Source organism: Agelaius tricolor, unplaced genomic scaffold, assembly GCF_023055355.1.
Source record: "Agelaius tricolor isolate 1412-34295 unplaced genomic scaffold, bAgeTri1.0.p SCAF_5, whole genome shotgun sequence".
Lineage (NCBI taxonomy): Eukaryota > Metazoa > Chordata > Aves > Passeriformes > Icteridae > Agelaius > Agelaius tricolor.
Window position 1 is genome coordinate 4,147,505 of NW_027269265.1, and position 24,918 is coordinate 4,172,422.

General features: G+C 45.9%; 1 protein-coding gene across 1 annotated transcript in view; it reads left to right on the forward strand.

The window, feature by feature from the left end:
• Positions 1–21,242, forward strand: part of TMEM260 (transmembrane protein 260) — a 33,280-nt gene extending 12,038 nt beyond the window's left edge. The window contains exons 4-16 of the mRNA XM_071426167.1: positions 6,670–6,847; positions 8,761–8,874; positions 10,659–10,838; positions 13,134–13,174; positions 13,531–13,617; positions 13,987–14,104; positions 14,347–14,522; positions 15,717–15,888; positions 17,104–17,252; positions 18,112–18,288; positions 18,985–19,038; positions 19,420–19,510; positions 20,587–21,242. Coding sequence (XP_071282268.1) covers positions 6,670–6,847; positions 8,761–8,874; positions 10,659–10,838; positions 13,134–13,174; positions 13,531–13,617; positions 13,987–14,104; positions 14,347–14,522; positions 15,717–15,888; positions 17,104–17,252; positions 18,112–18,288; positions 18,985–19,038; positions 19,420–19,510; positions 20,587–20,859 — 1,810 coding nt within the window. The 3' untranslated portion in view covers positions 20,860–21,242. The remainder of the gene's footprint in view (positions 1–6,669; positions 6,848–8,760; positions 8,875–10,658; positions 10,839–13,133; positions 13,175–13,530; positions 13,618–13,986; positions 14,105–14,346; positions 14,523–15,716; positions 15,889–17,103; positions 17,253–18,111; positions 18,289–18,984; positions 19,039–19,419; positions 19,511–20,586) is intronic.
• The last annotated feature ends 3,676 nt before the right edge of the window (positions 21,243–24,918 follow it).

Sequence of the window (24,918 nt, forward strand, 5' to 3'; positions counted from 1 at the left end):
TGAGCAACTCGTTGAGCTGCTCTGGAATAGCTTGGCATGGAGGTGTTGAATTTAAATACCAGACTTCCTTGGCAAGGGGCTGCTGCAGGCAGGCTCTGCTCCAGTGGTGATGGACATCCTGGAGCATACAAGGTGTAAGGTTGGGATGTCTCATTCCTCACTCCCCTGACACGTTGTCACGGGGGGCTCTTCCCATCCCTGTTGTCCAAAGGATGTCCTTGCTGCCATCCCAGAGCAGTTTGATTCTCCCAGCAAGAGGATCCAAGGTGACTTGGCCCCAGGACACAAGGGGTGGGGTGCAAGATGCCTCTTGCACATGCTGGTGACCTTCACAGGTCCACATTTCCAAAGGAATGGGCAGAGACAATATCCTTAAGAGGTCGTGTCCCAACTGGACACCTCCAGTCCAGGAGGACGTGTGTGAGAGGGTGCAAGGACCAGCTCCCCTTTGCCAAAATCCTCACTGGCTCAGCACTCCTTACCACCCTGGACCATCCCCTCTCCAAACTGGCATTTCAATAAAATAACTACAAGAAAGAAAAGTCAGGAAGTGGTGGCAGTCCCTGGCTGGGTGTGAGGCATTCCATGCATGTGGTGGGAGGTGAGGGTGCTGCCTGCTCACCCCTATCCCAGAAATCACGGGTGTGTGGGAATGCTGGAGCTGTGGGATGCTGAAGTCCTGTTTCACACCAAGGGCAGCAGCTGGTTGGGACCAGACTGGTTTGGTTTTATTTTATGGTGGCTCTTCCTCTTTGCTCAGTCTCTTTTGCCTTCACTCCTTGTGACCATGGGACTCAACCAGGAGAGATGAGCCAAGCCCTGCTCTCCTTCCTCCTCCTCCTGCTGCGGGCAGGGCTTAAGTGGCTATTGAGCTCCAGGTCCTTGAGGAAGAATAAAATCTGGTTTGCTATTCCCTGTAGTACCTGAGCTGGCTCTTCAGCGCTGAGAGCAAGAGAAACCGCCTTTTGTCATGGAGTGTTTGTGGCTAAGAGGCAGGCAAACCCAGAGGGATTGGGGTTTTGGGGGATAATTATTGTTACTTAAGCCCTAAACTCCTGTTTGGATTTTAATTTTTAAATAATTCTTCTATTTCAGCGCCGATGCTCGTGCACGCTTAAAATTTATCAGTGGGAAGCTTGGTTGTTGAGTCTTCTGTGTCCCTTTCTGTTTAGCCTCGTCAAAAAAATAGTTGGTTTTTTTTTTTTAAATTGATTGATTAACAAGCAAAACCTTTTAAATTCAAAATACTAACTCTTTAGTACACTGCCTTGAAATAAAAATACATTGAAGGAATGTATCTTTGCTACTGCAAAGAGGCAGAGGTTGCTGGTGATGTACTTGGAGTCTGTGGAAGGGAACAAGGAACCACTGGTATCAGGGTCACTATCTGCAGGTGCAGGGACAGACAGAAATTAAAAAAAAAATCCATTATTTAGTTAATTAGTGGAGATTTTAAAAATCAAGAGAGTTTTTCTTACTTTACTGCCGAAAAAAAAAATAAATGAAAGATGCAAGGCTAAGATCTCCTGCCTGTAAAGTTTTGGAGAGAAAAGAAGGCAGAAATAATCAGCTTATTTCACTAGGTACAGATAGGTGTTGCCAGTGTTAAATACATCAGCTTCAAATATAAACCATTCCCATTATCTTACTTTTCTTAATGAATCCAGTGCACTGAAGATTGCATTTAACGAAAACATTTTAATTAAATTCCAGTTCCCATCCATGTGTAGCTTTATGCTGATCATTTAATACATTTTGGGGAATTATTAAATATAGAATGTCTACTGTTGTTTTATAAATAAAAAGTAAAAATGCTGGTAGAGTTTTTTGTTAAAGGCATATGACTTGTAACCTTGGCTAAAGGAAAATTTTACCAAACTTAAAGGAAAGGCTAAATTTTAAATTGCAATCTTGCATGTTTTAGTGATTGCCAACAAATGAGAAGCTAAAAACTATAACTGAAAAAAACCAAATCAGGTTAATATATTTAATTTCAGTTTTCTCAAATGTTCCTGCAAACTCTTAATAAAAACTTGTACCTAAAACAGTCCTGATTAAGGCAAATTCTTGCTGCTTGCATCCTTGGAGCTGAGGCCCAACAGCACATTCTTTCACTTGCATGCTTCAAAAGGAAAACAAAATCATAATTTTTTTTTTTTAGTCTTTTGCTTTTATGTTTAGGGATGCCATGGGAAAATATTTCTCAGAAAGGACTGTGTGACCTCTCCTTTGCTGACTCTTTCTGTCCCTTCTGAGTGAGTTTTTGGATGATGGTTGTAAAGACTTTCCCAATTTTGCCATGGCTTCAATTATTTTCTTCTTCCATGAGCTGGCTCCTGTGTGCTGGAGCTGTTCTTTCTCATACTGGGCCCGAAGAGTGGGGAAACAAGCTGGATTTGGGGGAGCAGCCATCTACCCTCCCTGCTCCCCAAAATTTTGGGATAAAGCTCTCCTAAGATGTTGCTTTTCCATGAAGCAGTTGAGGATTCAGCTGCTGGGTGTCTTTGCCATGTTTTGTAGCACCTCAACTCTATTTGAAAAATAAAGACGGTGTTTAAAGTATTTAAAGACAGAAGCACAAGTAGAAGTTGAGTGGGGATAATTTTCTGCTGCTCTCTGCTCTGCAGTCCTGATGTGCTGTTGAGAAGAAGGACAGTGTAGAAGGTATTTTCAGGAAAAAACCCAAATGTTTCCTTCTCCCAACCATGGCACACAAGGGAAGCCTCCAGCCAGTGCAGACTGCAGAATGTGGGGCTCCAGGCAGGGGGGCAGAGCCCAAAGGCTCTGTGGTTCCTTCTTGCCTAGCAGGGCTTCACTGCAGGAAATATTTGCATTGTCAGTGGCAGGGCTGGTGTTTGATTTTGTGGAGACAAGTGACTATGTGCCACAAAAAACTTCTTAACTTCCACACAAGAAGTGACCTCTTCATCTTGTTCCCTCTGTCTCCACATTGGTCACTGGGTTGCTGAGCTCTTGCTGGATTTATGGGAGGTCTCCTTTAGCTGTTGAATTAACCTTCTTCCACAAAATGCTCTGTCTTAACCACAAGAATTCTCTCTGTACCTGTAATTAAGGCAGCCATTATCTTCTGGCTCCCTAATATCCTGCTTCCTTGTGTAACTTTTCACCAGCATCTCCAGTTGTAGATTGCACTGTGCTCATTGCAGATTTTTTTCATGCTTTTTAGAGAATTACAGAATCCCAGGATGGCTTGGGTTGGAAAGGATCTTAAAGCTCATCCCTTTCCAAACTTTCACTAGACCAGGCTGCTCCAATCCCCATCCAACCTGCCATGGAACCCTTCCCAAGGATGGGGAAAAAAATAATTCTTGGCTTTGGACTTCTTGACTTCAGTTTCAAAGCTCTGTCCCATCCCTTTGCTTTTTCAGTTTTTCCCATCTTTATTTTGCTCTCGTTTTTGTGCCTTTTCTGGAGAGTTCTTTCATCTCACTCTGCCTTGCACCACTGAACACCCATCAGTGCCTTTTCCACCTTTAGGTTGGTCTTTGGTCCAGAGTGGTGTGGGTGAGCTGAGCTGTCCATGCCTGAGGTTTTTTGTCACCCCCTTGGACAGTGTGTCATTTGAGGTCGTCTTGGCTTCGAGGCAGGAGAGCTGTGGGCACATTGTCACTCTGTGCTGGAGAATTCCAAGAGGCTGCAGAGGCAGAGGAGCATGGAGACCTTCATGTTGATCAAAATGAGCTGTATAACCATGCTACCCCTGCTGCAGGGCAGGATTGATTTAATTTCGCCCCAAAATCATGCTGACAATAGCCTGGGATTAATTTCTACTTGTCCTGCTGGTGTTGCTTTGCACTGTAGGCTGTTGCATTTCTTCTGCCAGGTGCTCTTCATCCTCTGGAGATACCTGCTCTGATTGCTTCCACTTCTGACAGTGTCCCTCTGAATCAGCAAACTCACAAATCCATCCCTTCCATTGCTGATAGCAGAGCCTGCAGAAAAACCCTTGGTCTCCAGCTTGCACTTCCCAAAGCTGTTTTCTTGATGTTCTTCAAGAATGCAGCACATTCCTGTTTGGTTTTTTGACATCTGTTGTATTTTAGAGGAGCTTAGTGGGCCCCTGGATCCCTGAAGGTGTCCAAGGCCAGGTTGGCTGGGGCTTGGAGCAACCTGGTCCAGAGGAAGGTGTCCATGCCCATGGCTTAGGCTGGACCAGGATCATCTTTAGGTTCCCTTCCAACCTAAGCCATTTTATGATTGTTTTTATGACTCTGTGGACAGACAGATCTGTGGTGTCCCACTTGCACTTCCCAAAGCTGTTTTCTTGCTATTCTTCAAGAATGCAGCACGTTCCCGTTTGGTTTTTTGACATCTGTGGTACTTGGAGGAGCTGAGTGCTCCATGCATGAAATGGGCTGTCACAGAGTGGGCTCAGCAGCCTGGCTTTCCCATGAGCTTCCTGGGAAAGCTGTTCAGCCTGGAGAAGATTCCAGGGAGACCTTAGAGACTCTTGCAAAACCTAAAGGAGCTCCAAGAGAGATGAGGAGAGACTTGGACAAAGGCCCGGAGTGACAGGACAAGAGGGAATGGCTTCCCACTGCCTGAGGGCAGGGTTAGGTGGGATATTGGAAGGAATTGTTCCCTGTGAGGGTGGGGAGGCCCTGGCACAGGGTGCCCAGAGAAGCTGTGGCTGCCCCAGGATCCCTGGAAGTGTCCAAGGCCAGGTTGGACAATAAGCCAAGGTGTCCCTGCCCATGGCTTAGGTTGGAACAGGATGATCTTTGAGTTCCCTTCCCACCTAAGCCATTCTGTGATTGTTTTTATGATTCTGTGGACAGACAGGTCTGTGGGCTGTGCTTAGTTTGTGCTCCTGACCCTGCTCTGCTTGGTGAGCAGAGGTGTCCTGTGTCCCACATAGCTGGGATAATCTTTAAGCTTTGGCTTGAGTGGCTTTTGCTTAAGCCTTGTTTCATAAAACTCAACTTGCAGGTGTGAGACTTTTTGTCAAGGGGATGGGATTTCTTTCTTTCATCTCATTTGAACCCTCATGGTATGTTTGAGTCTTTCCTGGGAAAGACAAGGAGAATTGGTGAATGATTGGGACGTTTGCCTAAAGTGATGCTTTTCTGAAGATTTTTGGAAAAGTTGTTTCACTTTTTTTTTTTTACCTTATTTCCCTGCAAGAATTTCAAAGGGATTTATGGAGTTGTTTCTTTATAACTAAAAGTTTGGACTGTTTAAATGGTTTAGTCAAAACAGGAACGTCATGAAGTGGATTTGTGTATTGGGGATCTGTTGCTTTTTAATTACACATGGTCCTGCTGCCCTTTCCTGGTATTTTTCTTCAGTTTTTTTCCCAATTCTGTTGATTTTTTGAGACTTCTTCCCACAGTCTTGATGTTGAACTCACTGTCACCTTGAGGTTGGCCTGGAACACCTCAGAATTGTTTCCTTTTTTCCCAGTGTTAACTCCATGCTTCTCACCCGTTGGCTACATCCTGTAGGTGCAGATCTCAAAATACTTCACAAAGGAGATAAAAATCATTAGTCCTATTTTCCAGATACCTTCAGGTACTTCTGGCAAACCAAGCAGAGGAGCCCTTGTAGAGAGGGCTCTATCAGGAGCTTCCTCATGTGGAAATCACATGTGCAGCTCGATGAAGAGGTTGGGTAGTTTATAATTTTTTTTGGTTTAAACCTGCTAGGATTGTTAGGATTAAGTGGAACTGTGTGTGTCTGGGATGAAATTAGAAAAATACTCAATTTTTGGTGGAGGCTGTCTGAATCCTACAGTGGAATGATGAATTTCTGCAGTGTAGCTTTGACCACAGCAACAGCTATTTTTATTTTTGGACAAGGCTTGGTTGAGCATGTTGTGGTGCCCTACACTTCTTCTTTTCAGGGTGACTTCCTAAAGGAGAGAGCTTCCAGACAGGCAGAGCCAGAGCTGCTCCCAGTGAGGCTGGGTGGGAAGAGCCACTGTGGTGGAATGGGTTTCTTAAATTCCACCTCGTGGGCTGCCTGGGCTGGCTGCAGCATCCAGCTGAGCTGGGCAGGCAGCTCCATGGGGAATGTGCCATAATCCCATCTGGGAGTCCCAGAGATGGCCAGCTTTGGGCTCACAGCCATCCCAACAGTGGATGCTTCACCCTCTCCCTCCCTCTTGCTGGAGCTGGCACCCATTTCCCACACTCCTGACCTCTCCCTGATGGGACTGTGGGTGCTGCAATCCCCAGGACACCAAAACCCCCCCAGGAAAGCCCTGCCAATGCTGTCCATCCTGAATAGCTCTAATCCACTCTTAATTCAGCTCCTGGATGAATTGAAGGCTGCACCCTTGCTGGCATCTCCTCCAGAGTATCCCATTAAAGCCATGACTCCCTGGCTCCCTGCACCCTCTGGGCTTTCCCTCATCAGGATTTCTGAAGCAAATTCAATCCTGGAAGTTTGCATGGCGAGAAGAAGCAGATTCTTTGGTGTTGGGTGGCTGGCAAAGAGGCTCTGCTCTTCCCAATGGCAATCCTTAGCAGAGAAATTATTAGGGAGATCTTAACCATATAATGTTTTGGCAGGGTGCTGGGTGGCACTCGTTGCTGCTGCTGCAGTATGTTTTTGGTTTGTTTTTTTTTAAATTAAAAAAAGAAGGACAATAAAGTAGGCTCTTTTTTTTTGTTGGAAAAGAAGATTTCATGTTATCTGTGTTTGCAGGCTTTCTGGCTCATATGCTGGAGGAATCCTTGCTGCGGGGGTGTTTTCATTTTCTCGTCTAACATGGCAGTGGTCCATCACGGCAGAGGTTTTCAGCTTAAACAATCTGTTTGTGGGGCTGCTGATGGCTCTCACTGCTCATTTTGAGGAGGCATCCACTGCAAAAGAGAGATCAAAGGTAAAACATCTCAAGCAAAGTGAATGGTTCTTTATTTTGCTCGTAATTGGTTAGCACCTGTTTGTTTCATCTCCTGTTCGTTTACTGCTGGTTTAGTTTTGTTTAGGTAAAAAGGCCAAGTTTTGGGTCTTGCTTCAGCACCTGTGCTGGGTGGGGTCCATCCCTGACCTACCTGGGTGTTCAAAAATAACAAACATTGAAAAAACCCTGCCCACTTTGCTTAAGGATTGACTTGGGACCTGTTGGATGGGTTCGGGATTGATTTATTTAATACTCACAGTATGGAAGCAGGAAAAGCAAAATCATTTCAATCTAAACATTTCAGTTCATCCTGCATCAAAGACACAAACTAGGCTGTGAGTGTTCAGGGTTTTGTTTTAAGAATTGGTAATTTTCTTGGGGGTAAATGGATGTATTGTACAGAAACCTTCATCTAATCAGAAACCAGGTTCCAACTCAAAAACGGGAATGAGCAAATTTTCCATCAGTTTTTCTTTTGAAATTAAATGTGCCCTTAAAATAATGGCATTGTTAAACACAGAGACTTTAAATTTCATGCTGTATTTTCTACTTTATAAACAGACTAGTCAGCCAAATGATATTTTTGCTCAGCAGTCTTGTTCTTTCTACTTTTGTTTGCCCGAACATCTGATCTCTTTTCCTCCGACAGACTTGCCTGCTGTGACTCCTGTAAATTGTGTGAATAAAGGGATTTTTGTCAGGCTAGGCTAGAATTTCAGGAGTCTGCAGTGGTAGTTTACTCAGCTTCATGAGTTCTCAAATAACATGTTTTATCAATGGCTACAGAGACCTTGTTTTACCATTGGATTTTTTAAAAAATTATTATTATTATTTTCTAATGAGCAGCAGTCCCAAGATCCCCACAACCTGAACTCCACAGACATGGAGCTGGGCATTTTCCAGCCTTCTCCCATGTTTCACATGCCTGGTTTCCAATGAGATTTTCAAAATTAGATTTTCAGAAGCAGTTAAGGAGCTTGTTCTAATGTTTTTTTGAGTGTCTGGCATCCCACGCCTGGAAGAAGCCAGGCTGCCAACAGCAAGCTTGCAGTGCTTTTCATAAATCAGATGGTCATACAGACATCATATTGGAGCTCATCCATGTGCTTAAAAAATGACTGAGGTGGTTCTGAGCCCTGCCAGGCAGCTCTGAGACCCACAAAGGTTTTTCTGAACTAATGGCAAGGTGCTTCCATGGCAGGGCAGTGTCCAGCGTGGAATGCTGAGCAGTTAAATAAAAATTACAAAGTGATCCCATCAGTACACCAAGGCAAGTGTTTGCATCTCACACACCACCCTTACCAGGGGCTGGAACAAGCAGGGGAGGTTTAGGTTGGATATCAGGAAAAGGTTCTTTCCCCAGAGGGTGGTTGGGCACTGGAACAGGTTTGAGGTTTTGGAGTAATGAGGGGTATCACCTTTAATTCCCATGGATTAGGAAGTTTGTGCAGCCCTGACTTTAGCCCTCTGTGCCTAATGCAGAGGAAAAATCATTCCTGTTAAAAAAATCAGATTTCTCTAGATAATGGCTTTATTTTAGGACATTTCTGAAAAATGACACAGAGTGAACAGCTGGGCAGCCTCCCCTGTGCAGCTGGGTTCAGGAATTGGGGCTCATCCCATCATTATGATGTGATGATGCTGCACAGGATCTCTGTATGCATGGAGGCATGGCTGTTCAGCTGGACACTTCTTAAAGATTGTTTTCTGTTAAACAGTTGGAATCTCCCTGTAACAAATAAAAAAATCCTCTGAGTTCTGTGTTACAACTGCCCACTGCTCACTGGTGTATTTGCCTTTCTCCTCTAAGGATTCTGTGCTGAATCTTTTTGATCTCTGGATGTTTTTGCAAATTTGTAAATAGTAATTGTGATTTTTTTTTTCCCTCCCAGATCTCTAAATTGGGTGCCTTTTGCTGTGGGCTCAGTCTGTGCAATCAGCACACCGTAGTGCTTTATGTTGCTTGTGTTGTGCCCTGGGTTCTCTCACAGCTTTTCAGAAGGAGGGTATGTATTTACAGACATTTACACACTCACACCTCTGTTTTTCTAAGGCTGGGATTATTTCTTCTGCCCCAGAACTTGTGCCACTTCTAAGTTGATGTGTGTGAATAATCTGACACCACAGCCACTGATCTCAAGGGAGTCTGGTTTAAAGAGGGTCTACAAGAAGGCTTTTGACAGGAGCATGGAGTGATAGGAGAAGAGGCTTTAAACTGATAGAGGGCAGGGCTAGATTTAGATATTAGGAAGAAATTCTTCCCTAAGAGGGTGGGGAGGCCCTGGCACAGGATGCCCAGAGAAGCTGTGGCTGCCCCTGGATCCCTGGCAGTGTCCAAGGCCAGGCTGGACAGGGCTTGGAGCATCCTAGAATAGTGGAAGGTGTCCCTGCTCGTGGCAGGGGGTTAAAACAAGATGGGATCTATGTTCCCTTCCAACCCAAACCATTCTGAGGTTCTGTGACCACAGTTTAGGTCTTTGCTCATGCCGGTGATCTGTGACCCCCTTGTGTCCCCTGGCACAGGAGTGCTCTGCCCCAGCTGCTTGCAAATACCCTGTGAGCTAAAATAATACTTGGAACTAAAAACTCAGACTTCTCCATGCCAACAGCTCCCCTGGAGATGAGTTTCTGTGTGTTGGCTCCCTGGAAACCAGGAAAAGCCACATCCACCCTGTGTGGTTCTCACTAGTGGCACAGGGCATAACTAAGCCTGGGTGAAGCACATGAGCTGCAAGAAATGTGATGCAACTCAGACAAGCTTGATTCAAAATCTCTTCAGCATCCCCAGCAATTCCCTTTCCTGGCCATATATTTCCATTAACACAATCAATAATCACTTCTGCAATATATTTGTTTGGGGTTTTTTTGAGCAGGGAGGTCCAGAGAGACCTCTGTGGTTTCCAGCAAAGGCAATGCTGTGCCAATATGATAATCCTGGGAAATACTTTGGACAGCCAAGTAGTGCCTGCTGGAGAAATCCACTGAATAAGATGGAAACAGATGGAAAACTGCCTTTTTAAAGTACAAATGAGCCACCTTCCTTCTGGAGGAGCTCTGACCACCATCATTATCAAGCTCCTTTCTCTGCTCCACAGATCATCACTCCCAGTAACCCCAAATGCTGAGGAAGTGCTTTGATTGACAGGGCAGTGGTTAATGACAAAGCAAGCGTGCAATATTCTAGGGTGGGATTTTCCAAAGCACTTAAAGGAGTTAGGCACACAAGTCCCTTTGAAAGTCTTGTCTCCCTGACCCCTTAGGCAGTGTCGAAAATCCCACCCCAAAAGTTGGCCTATCCAATTTAGCCAGCCTAATCACGATCAAGTAAATGGCAAAACTGACTCCTGATGATGGTGATGATGTGTGCAGTTGTACTAGAGCAGCATTTATGTGGGCTTTTTTTTTTTTTTTTGCCAGATGGAAAACCAGCCAACTCTTAATCGCTGCAAAGTGGGTTATCTCAGCCTTGCAGTGCTTCAGCCATCTATGCATGTCATGCCATGATTTAAATGTGAAAGATGCAATGAGTATGATACTCATGAGTCCTAGCTAATATTATTTGCTTCACTTAAATTTCACCCTGCCATGCAAAGGAGATCAGTTTGATGCAGTTTCCTAGTAATCCACAAAATCGTAAGGTTTAACATAGCATTTTGTAGGGACTTACTATAAATTGAGAGATCAGCTCTGTGTAAATATATTTGATGTTTTTTCTTTATCTGTTCTTGAAGTTCCAGCCTGATTAAACTAAAATAAACATTGTTATGCAATATGACATATTTTGGTGCAGGAATTGTCCCTAGGCCATTTGCTGAAGTTGGGTTTATGCTTCTTGGCTGGTTTGCTGCCTTATCTCTATCTGCCGGCTTCGTCCTACCTCAATCGAGCCCGCTGGACATGGGGAGACCAGACGACTTTTCAAGGATTTTTGACCCACTTTCTGAGGGAAGAATATGGGACATTCAATCTGGTAAACAAGGGTCACTGCCTAAATTGCTTCCTTTTCACTTATGCAACAGCAGAGATGTTCTGTTCGTGACGATTAAGGGCTCGCGGGGAAGGAAATTGAAAATGTTTCATTTTGTAAGCATTCATTTTGGATTTCGACCTCCTGACCTGTCAGGTTTTCTGGGAATGGGTCACATGGCTGGGAAAGCAAAGAGATAATACTCATTGCCTATGGGGTGAGCTATGTTATTTCCTGGGAGCTGTATGGGTGTCTTATGTGTGTAGGAGCCCAGAGAACAAACTGTGCCAGAGGGAGTCGGTGACATCAATTTTGTGGTGTTTTTAAGATGAATTTTGTCTTATTTTTCTATTTTTAACTCAGACATTTAAGGAGGTCACAAGCAGTTTTCATTTAAAAGCTATTCCTCTTTAATTTACTGATGTTGAATTTAAGTGAGTGGTTGTTTTGAGGGTTCTAAATTATTCCTCTTAACTAACTAATGTTGAATTTAAGTGAATGGTTGGTTTGAGGGCTCTCAGGAACCTCTGATCTGAGTTTTGAGGTCTCTGCTCTTTCCAAGAGAGGGAAGAATCCATGGTTGCTTTCAGAGTGTAGGGTTTGCATCTGCCTCCTCCAGCCCTGACTTGGATGTTGGGTCTGTCCACCCAAGGAAATCACCAGCCCATCACCCCAGAGTCTGTCCTGCTTCCAAGTTTTCAGGGCAGAGGGCTGGGAAATCACACCACTGGGAGGAAAACGATAAAAAGGTGTGGTCTACATGTTCTGTCACTCCCTGGAGTCCTGGAGCTCCACATCCTCAGAAATCACCCTTCACATGCAGCCAGCGTGACACAGCATCACTGCCACTGTGCCATTCCACCCTTCTCAGAGGACTGTGTGGCTGTAGGATGTGTGTCAAAAGACATGATAATTCCTGCTGCTGCCATTAAATCTGCCCAAAAACTCCTGCAGAGATCAGGTCCAGCCTCTGAGACTTCCCCTGTTGTCCTGTTCCCAGCTGTCTCCTGAGAATCAGCCTCCACTGGGCAGAGCAATACCAAGGCATGCAAATCCCTTAACTCCTCTCTCCATCAAATGTGATGAATTCAAGTTGATGTTCAGGAGGCTTAGGGATGGACTGTGTGTAATCCTACACCACAAATCACATTTAGGATGAACTTGTCTGAAGCAGGAGCAATAAATACAGCAAAATCCAGGCGTTTGGTCCCGGTGCCAGTTGGGATAATGCCAGAGCACTGCTGGGTGGACAGACAGCTTTTACATCCCATAGCTCTGTTTTAAGGGCAGGCAGGGTCATTAAAAAAAGCCCAGAAGATATTTTGGAGAGGGTTCCACCTGTAAGCCGTGGGTCAGAAATGTCATCTCTGTGGTGGATGTGTCCAGGGCCATCAGCTGCCAGCAAGGTGGGGCTGCAGGAGCTCTGAGCTGGCCCTCCATCCTCTAACACTTATTTTTTAATCAAATCCTGGATGCAATTAGCTATTTCATTTTTATTGAGATTAAATATTCCTTCCAGACCTCCTGAATCTGTTCACCTTATCTTTAATCTGGTAGCTTTCCAACAAGCAGCAATTAAGGTAATTCCTCCTCTCCACACATCATGTCTTTTTCCCAGTCATGTGCCATGGATTGCAGGTCTCTACAATAAAAATTCTCATTATCTCATAAAGATTTTGTACAGCTCTGCATTTGTCAGGGCAGAGGAGACAGGAGCAAGTCTGGTAAGCAAGGAGGAATTGAGCTTTTCTCAGGCTGTGGAGAGATGACACAGAAAATAATTGCACTATGAAGATACAGAACATGGCCTCAAGTTGTGGCAGGAGAGGTTTAGGTGGGATATTAGGAAAAAAAATCACAGAAAGAATGGTGAAGAATTGGAATAGGCTGAATAGGCAGTGGTGGAATCCCCATCCCTGGAGGGATTTGGAAGATGTGTGGATGTGGCACTTGGGGACATGGGTTAGTGGTGGGCTGGGCAGTGCTGGGGGAATGGTTGGACTCAATGACCTCAGAGGGCTTTTCCAACCCAAATGATTCCATGATACAGCAGAGATCATGGTTGAACCATATGCCATGCTCTAATCACAGGATAATGAGTTGCCAGCACCTTGAAGAAATGCTTATCCAGGGGTGAATCTTTCAGTGGCATCACATAAAACAGGCATGTGGGAGAACACCTTGCAGTGAAGGTTTGAGCAGAGGTTGCTGCCTTTCTTGCAAACAGAAAATGGGGACACTTTCCTTCCCCCAATCAGTGTGTGGGTTCCTCATGGGTTTCCTTTGTTTTTATTTCAGGCCAAGTCCGAGACAGGCTCCAGTATGGGAGAGATGCTGCTGTGAGTGACACCTTGGCTGTGCCTTTCACCTGCTGCTGCTGCTCTCCTTTGGCCCAGAGTAGCTCCTGTCCTTCCCTTCCTCACCCTGTCCAGAGCTGGGGCCGTGTGTGTCCAGCACAGGCACAGCATTCCTGCCCTCTGGCTTCCCCACGGAAGGAAAAGCACTGAATCCCCCATCCCAGTGATTTTCCCTTCAAAGTTCTACCATATAACCCACCTTGTCCCATTTCTGGTAGACTCAATCCCAGCAGAATGGGAATATATTCTCTTGTGCTTATTCCCTGCTTCTCCTGACACTTTAATTGAGTGCAGGGATGATTTGGGGGTGACACATCCATGCTTTAATTTCTCCACAGTTTCCAGCTGGCACAGATGAAGTCAGAGCTCTCCCTTCCTGTCCTTGCCCTGGCACTGGTGGCCTGTGTGAGCACAGCACTGCCACTGTAAGTTGAACAATATTTGCTTCAATGTGCATTTTTTCCTCCATTTTTCTTACTGCCTGCATGGGCAGCTTGTTTTGCCTTCTGCTTGCTGCTGCAGAAATTGCAGCAATTGGCTGTGGTCATCAATTATTAAGAGCAAAATATCCCTTACTCCTGGTTAACCCTGTGGCTTGGTAGGTGGCAAGCTTAAAACTCCTGAAATGCTGGTGGCTTTGTGCTTTGAAAACAGAAGTTTCATAGATGGCAAAGGTAAAGAAGGACTCATCAGCTCCTTGTGTTAAATGCATTTAAGTATGCATGTTCAAGCACATACAATTTTTGCTTTGTTTTTCATCATGTCTCAGGAGTGATACTTTTTTTTTTTAATAGGAAAAAGCAGCAGAAATCACCTGTGATCTGGCTCTTCACTGGAATGCTCTGCCTTTATTCCCTTTTCTTTGCTTGGAGAGCAAATTTGGATGTTACAAAGCCTCTGTTCCTAGGTGTGGTAAGTTGCACTCCCAAAGTTCCTCTGGCACGTTAAATTTTTGAGAGAAACATTCAAAACCTTAAAACCACCTGACCAGCAGCAGGCAGTTGTCTTGAAACTGCAGAAGATGCCAAAATACCATCTCCAAGGCCAGTTTGGATGGGGCTTGGAGCAGCCTGGCCTAGTGGGAGGTGTGGGATGGGGGAGGATCTTCATGGTGCCTTGCAGCCCTGCCCCAGTTCTGGGATTCTCTCTCCTAGGTGGAGCGGTTCTGGCTGCAGAGCAGTGCCGTGGTGGCTGTGCTGGCAGGGCTGGGTTTGGCCACTCTGGCCAGCCTTGGCAGGGACACTGTGCTGGGGGGCACCTGGCTGCTGCCATGCCTGGAGTGGCTTCCTGCTCTTGCCCTCGTGGCTTCTCAACTTTGGGCAAATTACAGGTGAGAAGTTCCTTTGGTGCCGCCTCTCAGGGTGACCTGGGGCGCTCCTGGGGTTTCTGGCTTTGGCTGGGAGTGGGAAAGGCTCTTTTCACACCCCACCTAAGCTTGCATGGTCACAGCCTGCAGAACCCCCTGGTCTGATCTCCCTCAGAGTCACCAACTCCAGGCTGTAAATGGGGATGTCATGGAGGTTGAGGGAAAAAAACCTCTTTAGATACATAAATTTCTAAAAAAACCCTTGGAAATCTCTGCTTTGTCTCCTAAGGAGGTTTGCAGAATTCATGTGGCCCGAACTTCTCTAGCTTTATTTCATTCTACCTTGTGTCCTGAAGTTTTTTCTGATTTTCTCCTCATTTTTGAAGATTTAAGTCTGTAGTTTGGGGCTTCCCTATCCCATAACCCATGCTGTTGTTTGGATAGGAATCAGTGTCCTGGTAGGGATGCTCAGATACAGGCTGACCAAGGAAGTGCAGGCTTCATCCTCAGGAATCCTTTCTTTTGGCACACCTTTTCCAAAGGCTTTTCCATAGGTGAGCCAATCATAGCTCCTGTCCTCAAGTGTCATCTGAATCCATACCTGGAGTATGTGCACACAACTTCAATGGAAACGATCCAATCTCAGATCATGTAAACTAACTTCTGCCTGACACTACAAAAACTTGGGGTTTTCAATCTTAATGGAAACATTAAAGGATTAGGAGGATTTCAAATGCTCTACAGAACCAATGTTGGACTGGCACTTCCAGCACCAACTAATAAGTTTTTAGATTTAGCCCAAGAAAAAATCAGAATTAAGGTGAAGGTGTGTATTTTGGCAAAACTGTAGTGGGTGGTGCTTTCTGAGGGCCTGTGCTTTAAATGCTTTGTTTCTGCATCTCATTTTCTCTGGAAATGGAGATATTAAGTTGTTGTAGTGATTAAGTTGTTGACACTCTCCATCCCTGGAAGTTCAAGGCCAGGTTGGATGGGCTTGGAGCAACCTGGGACAGTGGAAGGTGTCCCTGCCCATGGCAGGAGGGTGGAGTGAGATGTTCTTTAAAGTCCCAACTCAAACCATTCTGTGACTGTGATGTTTTCAGCCTGACCAGGGTGGATTTCCCCTGTGGGTGCCCGTTGCATAAAATTGTTCTGAATTTCTGCAGAGCCATGCAAATACTTGGTTTAAACATTCTGATTTTCATCTGTTCTCTTCAGCACTTGTGATCAGAGCAACAACTATGTTGTTGATAAGTTTGCAAGGAACGTGCTGTCCTCCATGCCAACGGGGGCAGTGATCCTGCTCAGAGGAGACTTGCCAGGGAATGCTCTTCGTTACCTTCATTATTGTGAGGGGATGAGGCCAGATATCACCTTAGTGGACCAGGAGGTATGTTCAGAAAGTGCTGTTTAGAAAGGCAGATTTAAACATCAGCTGCAGAAGTTCAGTTGTTCCTTTGTCTCCTTAAAACTCAAGATGTGGAAATAAGTAAAACTGATTTTTTTTTAAGAGTCCTGGGTAACCCTGGGATGGAGTGTGGTGTGCACATTCCTTTTTCACTGAGAAATGGGAAAAGGAAAAAAAACCAAAAAGTTACTGGATGGGTCACCCACACTTCAACTGCCATATCATCCTCACACCTGGCTTTGCAACTTGTTGGCAAACCCCAAACCCAGTTCCTGGTGTTTAACCAAACCAAATCCCTGTTGTGTGTCTTACCAGCAGTGGCTATTTTGTGGTGGAGTGAGGACCATGTGCTTCTGATCAGAAGGCACTGGTGACCCAGTCAGGTGCTGTGGTGTGACCATGGTGACCCAGCCTGACCTTGGTGACCCAGTCTGGTGCTGTGATTTAACCGTGGTGACCCAGTCTGGTGGTGTGTTGTGACCATAGTGACCCAGTCTGGCCATGGTGATCCAGCCTGGTGCTGTGGTGTGACCATGGTGGCCCAGTTTGACCTTGGTGCCCCAGCCTGGCCATGGTGACCCAATCTGGCCATGGTGACCCAATCTGGCCTTGGTGACGCAATTTGGCCATGGTGACCCAATTTGGCCATGGTGACCCAGTCTGGCCTTGGTGACCCAGTCTGGCCATGGTGACCCAATCTGGCCATGGTGACCCAGTCTGGCCATGGTGACCCAATCTGGCCATGGTGCCCCAGCCTGGCCTTGGTGGCCCAGTTTGACCTTGGTGACCCAATCTGGCCATGGTGCCCCAGCCTGGCCTTGGTGGCCCAGTTTGACCTTGGTGACCCAGTCTGGCCATGGTGACCCAGCCTGGTGCTGTGGTGTGACCATGGTGACCCAATCTGGCCTTGGTGACCCAGTCTGGCCATGGTGACCCAATCTGGCCTTGGTGCCCCAGCCTGGCCATGATGACCCAATCTGGCCATGGTGACCCAGTCTGGCCTTGGTGACCCAGTCACTGCTGTGATTTAACCATAGTGCCCCAGCCTGGCCATGGTGCCCCAGCCTGGTCTCGTGTCCCTGCTGACGTGGTTGGTGACATCCCTGAGCAAATGGCCATTACTCCTGCAAAAACCATTTCTCCTGGCTGTAAATCTCCTGATTGCTGTTCAGATGGTGATAACAACTTTCATTGCAGATGATGACTTACGCATGGTATTTACCCAAGCTGGCAAAGCACTTACCTGGCGTTCATTTTCCCGGGAACCGGTGGAATCCTGTGGAAGGAGCATTACCCGACGGGACACTCGCCTTTAATCTCCATCGTTTCCTCCAAGTAAATAAACAGTAAGCATTCCTTTCATATGTAACAGCTTTCCTAAAATCTCTGACCTTTTTTTTTTTTTTTTCCCTCTTGAAATTGTTTATGGAACAGCTTGGTACTGCATCCAAAAGACCAATTTTCTCCACTGACTTCCTCCCCGGTGGCGAGATTATTTTTGCAATTAAAGCAAAATATCTCTGCAGAAGTAACTCCATCCGGATATAATATTGCCTGTTGTTTTGAGGTTGGTTTGGTTTTTAGGAAAGAGGGGGAAAAAAAGGTGATCTGCAGAGTGTTTACTGATGATTTTTTTGTTGTTGTTGTCAATACAATTCATCACAGAGAATAGGAACGTTCCTGTGTGCTCAGAACGACGATGGTTGGAGAGCAAATTGCTGCTGCTTCTCCTTTGTGAACATTGTGGCCAACTGATTAGCATAGAATGAATGTATTCCAGGAATAATCATCATATAAAAATAGCTTAGTAAGAGTGGAGAAAGGATTAGATACTCACACGAATAAGAATAGCATCTGCATTTAGACTAGCTGGGGTGAGCCCTGCGAGGGTGGGGAGGCACAGGAGCACAGCCAGGTGCCAGTGGGCAGAAATGAGCTTCTGCTACAGCTTCTGGCCTGTTTGGGAAGTCCAGGAGAGGGGACAGGATGTGCCAGCTGTGCTGGCTGCTCAGGATGGGCAATGCCAGATGGGGAATTAATCTGTTTTCCAGACTGCCCCAAAAGATGCCCGTGCTGACGGGAGATGTGCTGGGTGGGTGTGTTTGCTGCACAGTGCGGTGTGGTTTGGTTTGCTCAGGGACAGGGGGTGGCCCGTGGTCCGTGAGGTGGCTTCACCATTGCTCTCTCTGTTGTTTTTTTTGGCAGTAAGGAAGTGTTTGTCTGCATAGGTCTTCATGAAGGGGACTCAACCTGGAGAAGGAGCCACTCACTGTGGCCCTGGGGGACGTGTGAAAAGTTGGTTCCTTCTGGAGCTGTGTTTGACCCAGGAGAGTGGATTCGTCTCACAAGGAATCTCTATAACTGGACTGAAGACTATGGCAGGTACAAGGCAGAGGAGCCTCTGCTCCTTCCTGCTCATCATTTTCTGCCAGCAGCATTGCTGCAGTGTTAGAGGAATCAAACAAGAGCCATAATCTCAATGTTTTGTGTTCTGGAGAGATAGCAGGGAGAAATTCTTCCCTGTCAGGGTGGTGAGATGCTGGCACAGCCCAGAGAGCTGGGCTGCCCCGTCCCTGGCAGTGTCCCAGGCCAGGTTGGATGGGGCTTGGAGCAACCTGGGATAGTGGAAGGTGTCCCTGCTCATGGCAGGGAGTTGGAATGAGATGGTCTCTAAGGTCCCTTCCAACCCAAACCATTCCATGATCTGTGATTTTTTAATAATGTGAAAAATGGCAAGGACATCTCTAGTCAAGTATGAGGTCCAATTCTGACCTTAAAACTTAATCAGGATCTCAAATTATTGAGACATCCAGAGGTTTAAATGTCATAGGCTGACCTGTGGTGGTAAAAAACATCTTTGGCTTCGAGATCTGGGATGCTGTGAAACACCTGAGGCTCCTTCTGTGGAGAGAGAGGCACAATGTTTTTTGAATGACAGAAAATGAGCTGGATTCCCTGCTGTCAGAGCCACAGGTTTTCTTCTGCCTGGGAGGTCTGTAGCTGGGCTGGGAGGGTTGTGCTGGGTGAAACCCAGCGACGTGGATCTGATGGCTGAATTTCATTTCCATTCCCATTTAGTTTCAGCCCCTCTTCCTGGGAAGCTGTTGCCAACGAGGAGATGTGGCAAGCCAGGTAATTTTCCTTTGCTCTCTTCCAACAGCCAGTGGGTACTGCCAGCTCACTGGTGTGGAAACACACACCAAAGCAGGCAGCTTGATGGGCCGTGGCCTTATTGGGTCTGCACGTGCCAGGCTTTAGAAGGAAAAGGCTGGCAGGATGAGATGAAGCTGCCAGCCTTCAAGAACGTGGCTGTTTTGTTCACCAAAAGGCTCTGCTCAAACTCTCTCAAAGGTAGTTGGGATGTAGGGTGAGGAAATAGGTTATGGAGAGAAATTTCTATCACTGATGGCTTTGCTGTCCCACATGTGGATGTGTTGAAGCTGTGTGTAACCCTGTGATGGGAGCTGGTTGCATGAAGCAGTTACCACGTGGAAGTTTGTCTCCTTTTCCTAGGATGAAAACAGCTTTCTTCATCTTTGACCTCGCAGAAACAGCCAGTGTGACTGCAGAAATGAAAGCACAACTTTACACATTTGCATACACTGTAAGTCCTGGATTTGGGTTAGGAGTGCTCCCTGCATTCTAATTTTTTTAGCCTCCATCATAATTTTTTTACCCTCTTTTCTTTTAAATATCTGGAGTCCATGGAAATGCAGTGTTTCCTGTAATCTGCATTCCCCTTGTTTATCCAAACTGGGAGCACAGCTGATCCAAAGAGATTTGTTCAGGGATTTTATCCATTGCCCCCTCGGTCACGGAGGATGCCAACAGCAAACCAGTCAACACCCTGCTTTTGCTATAATTATGTTGTCTGTGCTGGGCTCCAGACCCATGCCAAGAGATTGCTTGTCCTGAAGTCCCCTCTCTGCACTTGTCCCCTCTGTCATTACACAGTCGTGCGGTCTGAGCCAGCGGGTGTAAAATCCGACACTCTTCTCGCCACAAATTAATTCTGCTGCATTTCACACCAAAGAATAACACCCATAAGCTGGTGTAGGTATCTCTGGAAATGCTGGACTGCCTGAGATGCCAACAGATGCACAAAGTGATCGGTGTGTGTCAGCAGAGAGGAGCAGTATTTCATACTCCAGCACAGAATCAACAAATGGTTTCCTTAATTCTTGCCCGTTTTTCTGTGATTTTTGCTGTTCTGCAAACTTCTCAGGCACATGCCTGCTGTTGAGCTTATGAATATTCCCACTCAAGTCAACAGACTGCTTAAGTCCTGTGGAAGACATCCTGATCTCCTGAAATATTGAGTAAATGTCTTGCAGGCGCGGAAGTTAAATCTCTTTTTTCCCCCAGCTTGGTGTAACACCTCTCTGGGGGAAGCACATAATGTGCTGTGGGGTTATCACCATCATCTGTAATGTTTCTAAACAAACAGCTGCTGTTGGAAGGGAAACGTTTCAACCCCCCTTGGATTTCTGATTCATGCTGCTGAATGGCAAACACAGAGCAAATTACAGAAATACTCCAGCTCTGGACTTGGACATCTAAATAGCATCTGTTTCTTTCCAGGCAGTTTTGAAGCACTGTTAAAAGCTGTTGCTCCCACTTTGTTCAATTAATTTGCTGCCTCTACCTTCTCTTTTTTTTTTCTTTTTGTTCCTTTAACAGTCATACAAAGAAATTGTCAGCTCCCATCCCCATCACCCGGTGAACTGGCACAAAAACTTCGCCATCGCCTGCGAGAGGATGCTGCGCCTCGGCCGGGGGGACGTGGACCCTGAAATGCTGCTCTCCCAAGCTGTGAAACATTTCCTGCTCTACACCCAGAAGGCAGAGGATGATCCCCAGCGCCAGGACATCCTGCAGGCTGTGCAGCACCTCAGGGAGGAGCTGCAGGGGCTGAGGAGGAGGAAAGCAGAGCTGAGGCGCAGAGCTGGGTAGCTCCTGGTCCTGCTGAAGTGTTAAAGTTGGAACTTAAAATCTGAATTAGTCCTTGCCAGTATGACAGTGGTTTTAAAAGGGGACAGAAATGACAGCAGAGACGAAATCCAGTGTGATCCCCTCTTCAGGAACATTGTGGTGTTTGATTTCTGTTGCCAAATGAACTTTTTTTGGGTAGGGGAGAAGCTCACCACTAAATAAAATATCAGGTCTCAAAAAAGAGAGTTTCCTTTTACAAGAAAACTATGAGCTTGTACTGTGAATATATATATATATTTTTTTAATGAATGCAGCATCCATTCTAGATGTAAAAATGTATTTAGCATTTTATTGTTTCCTCTGTTGCTGAGCCAAGAGGTTTCCTAAAGCCATTTTTCATTAGCTGTGCTGTGTCTGTGTGTTTTTTGTGGTGGGTTTCCAGCAGGACAAGCTGGGGGATGGTGCCCTCCCAGGAGCCTGTTCATTCACTGTTCTGGATGTGCTCTGAGCCCTGGCTGTGCCTGTGCCCAAGGGCACTGCAGAATCATAATCACAGCATCCCAGAATGGTTTGGGTTAGAAGTGACCTTAAAGATCATCTCATTCCTCTCCCTGCTATGGACAGGGACACCTTCCACTACCCCAGGTTGCTCCAAGCCCCATCCAACCTGGCCTTGGACACTTCCAGGGATCCAGGGGCAGCCACAGCTTCTCTGGGCACCCTGTGCCAGGGCCCCACCACCCTCCTAGGGAAGAATTTTTTCCCAATATCCCATCTACCCCTGCCCTCCTTCACTTTGAAGCCTGCCCACCTTGTCCTGTCACTTCATGCCCATGTAAACTGTCCCTTTCCAGCTCTCTGTGACCCCTTTAGGTACTGGAAGGACAGGATGTCCTGCTGGAATGGAATGGATAGAGACCAACCCATTTTTTTCTGCCTCCCTTGCTTTTTCAGGGGTGGCTGCTTTCATTCCCTTGGGATTTTATGATGGGATGGTCTTTATTGCTTTGAGTTCTTTATTGCTTTGAATTTGGGATGCTGCTCTCTCCATGGGTCATGGCATCTGTGCTGTGGCCTCTATCTGGGCTTTCAGGGGGATGCCAGAATTGCAATTTTGGAGATATCAGGGCTTTAACCAAAAGAATTGGGTGTGAATCCACCCTGCTTTTCAATCTGCCCCAGCAGCCAAGTGACTTCTGGGGTTAACAAGAACTCAGCTTCTTCTTTACAATAAAAAAGACATAAAATGTGTTTTTCAATATTTTGTCAGTTAACAGTACTTCAGATGCTTAAAACAGACCCAAAACTCTGGGGGTGTTCCTGTAAAGCTCTGTTATCTAAAACTTCACACATTATTCTGTGGTTTTGTGATATCTCAGTGCAGTGTTTTGCAGGAGACAATTTGCTGCCAGGTCAGGATTTCTTTTGGACTGGTAAAATTGTCAGAGAAGAAAGAAGTACTTCTGTAAGGATCACATTATAAAACAGCATCTCTGGAGCAGATTGGGATGGGGGCAGGAGAGAGGGGTGTTACAGGTGGATGCTCTGCTGATCTGGAGTTTGAGGTGTGTTTAGGGACATGTGGCTGCTATTCCTAATGGATCCTTTTAAAAGTTGACCACTTCTCTCTTTCTCTCCAAGTGCTGATTTTTCAAACTTTCACTGAATTCTTCCTGAATAAAAATGAAACTGCTGTCTGGGAATCTCTAACTCCAGTTGCAAAATAACATCCTTTACTTTTCGCTCTCACTCTTGATTTATTTTTGTAGTATATGATTTCCATAGCAATTCCCTGTTCCCGTGAGCCATTCCTGTACGAGCAGCAGATGGGAAATGAGCAATAAAAAGATGGGAAACTGTGGCTTCTGGGTTGCAGAGCCACAAAGCAGAGGGGTGAGAGGGAGCAGGAGCAGTTCAGGGGTGTCATTTTAACTCTTTGTGTTGTAATTGACTACATTTCAGGTCGGCTTTGCCTCACTTAAATCTCTTCCCTCCTCTCAATCCCTGCAGAAGTGTTTGTACAGGGAGAGGGAATATCACACATTCCTCTGTGCAGCTTTCTCCTTCCCTTCTCCAAACCAGTCCTCCAGCCCTGGCAGAAAAGCATTAGGAATCCAATTTTTGAATGCTTTTGTTACCTGCATTATTGCAAATCCATTCAAGCAAATATACTGAGCTGAGGGTTTTCTTTATCTTGATTAGATGCCCCTCCTTAGCCGCACAGTCTTGAAATAATTGGAAGCTCTTGCGGATGCCGCTATCTGCTCTGGGAGAAAAGAGGGGCTGTGCTGAGTAAAGTATCATCCTGTATTGTAATAAACAGTGGTGGTGGCTGCAAAAAGGACTTTACCCCTGGCAAAAGCCTTCCCAGGTGTGAAGAGCAGTGGGATGGCGATGCCTTTTTTAGGGGGAAAATCAGAACGGTGCCGTTGACGTGCTCCGTGTCCTTGCAAATCCTGCTCACGTGAGACGCAGGGATGTGTGCTGGGTGTTCAGCACAAGATATGCCAGGGAGGGGGGAATACCCAGCACTGATGGAACTTCCAAAATTCCTGCCCCTGAACCTGTTCAAATGAGATTTGCTGGTGCTCGCAGACGGAGCCGCTGCGTGGATGTTGCTGAGCCTGTTGGCTAAAAGGCGGTGCGGAGGGATGCTGGCAGAGTTTAATTTTTATCAGCTCCTCTTAGGTGGCACCCTGAAGTTTATCAAACAAGCAAAGCTGATTTGCTCTTCGTTAGTCTCAGTTGCATGAATCGGTTGCCAAGTAAACAGGATTTTGCATTTTCCTAATTACTTTCATATTTGTGTTTTACCTCTATTTGTTCTCTTGCAAAACGGGTCCCAATAATTAGTCAGGCTCCTGCTGCCTAGACCTGGAAAAAAAAAAAAAAAAAAAAAAGGGGGTGGGGGCAGAGGGGAAAAAAGACTTCTGAGGGTTTTTTCTCCCTTATAAATTCATTTTTGTTACAAGCATCTTTTATACATATTACTAAAGGGAGCGCACTAAGAAATGCAAATAATAGTTCTTTATTTTATTATGACAGTTAATTAATAGCAACCTGTTTTAATGAATAAAGTCACTCAGAGTCCTTCAGCACTTCCTAAGTAGAGGCCAGAATCTGTAGGGATTCTTTTTTCCCCCCCATTGTATAGCTCCAAGACTCGGAGCACTATATAGGGGCTGTATAGAAATGCTCGCTAATGAAGAGGGAGGGTGAGGAACTTGTCTGCATTCAAAGATCACTGGTGAGTCATTCAGCGAGAAAAGGCCCCTTGCTAGGAATAGTCACAGTTCCGCGGCATTGTGCTAGCAAAAGGGTTTGATCAAAGGTCTCCTGCCGAGCTTGCATGGTTTCCTTTCATACGACGACCATAATTAAAACCACTAATTCTCTTTTAAAATGCTGCAGGATGCCATGTAGGCATCTGTCTGGAGTGTCCTTTGTGCTGTCGGGAGCTGTTAAGGACCAGCGCCGAGGGCTTTTCAGCGACATGCCAGTCAGGAAGGTGATTCGACATAAGGGTGCCTCTGAAGGCTTGACAGGGCCTTGACTACACAATTCCAGCTGAATTTGCCCCTTGTCAGCTGCCAGTAAATAAATCTCAAAGAAGAAGGAGGAGGGGGGGAAAAGCTGAAGTTTCATTACCTGATCCCCGGGGCTTTGTTGGTTTTGGCATCGCCCAGGGGGAAGCCCTCGGGAGCTGGAGTTGGCCATTGGAGACCCCAGCGCCCGGCGTTTGAAGACCGTCAATACTTGTAACAGTTCAGCTGTTAGGAAGACAAATAAATGGAAGAGCCCATTAATCCCCTTTGGGTACTCGGTGCCTTTTGCCCTTTTATCACAGCCTTATTAGGTTCCTACTCATCTTGAACCAGGAGGGATGAATTGAAGTTGTTGAGCGCTAATTGGCAAAGACTTTTCATTGCGGGCCAAGAACTTTCACTGACTTGAAAGTAACTTCGCCACGGGGAGGATCAGCAAATTTTTGCCTCACCATTAAAACAAAACCCCCAAAATCCCATTGGGATTTGATGTGGTGTTTAGAAAAAAATTAGAAAAATATATATTTTTTTTTTA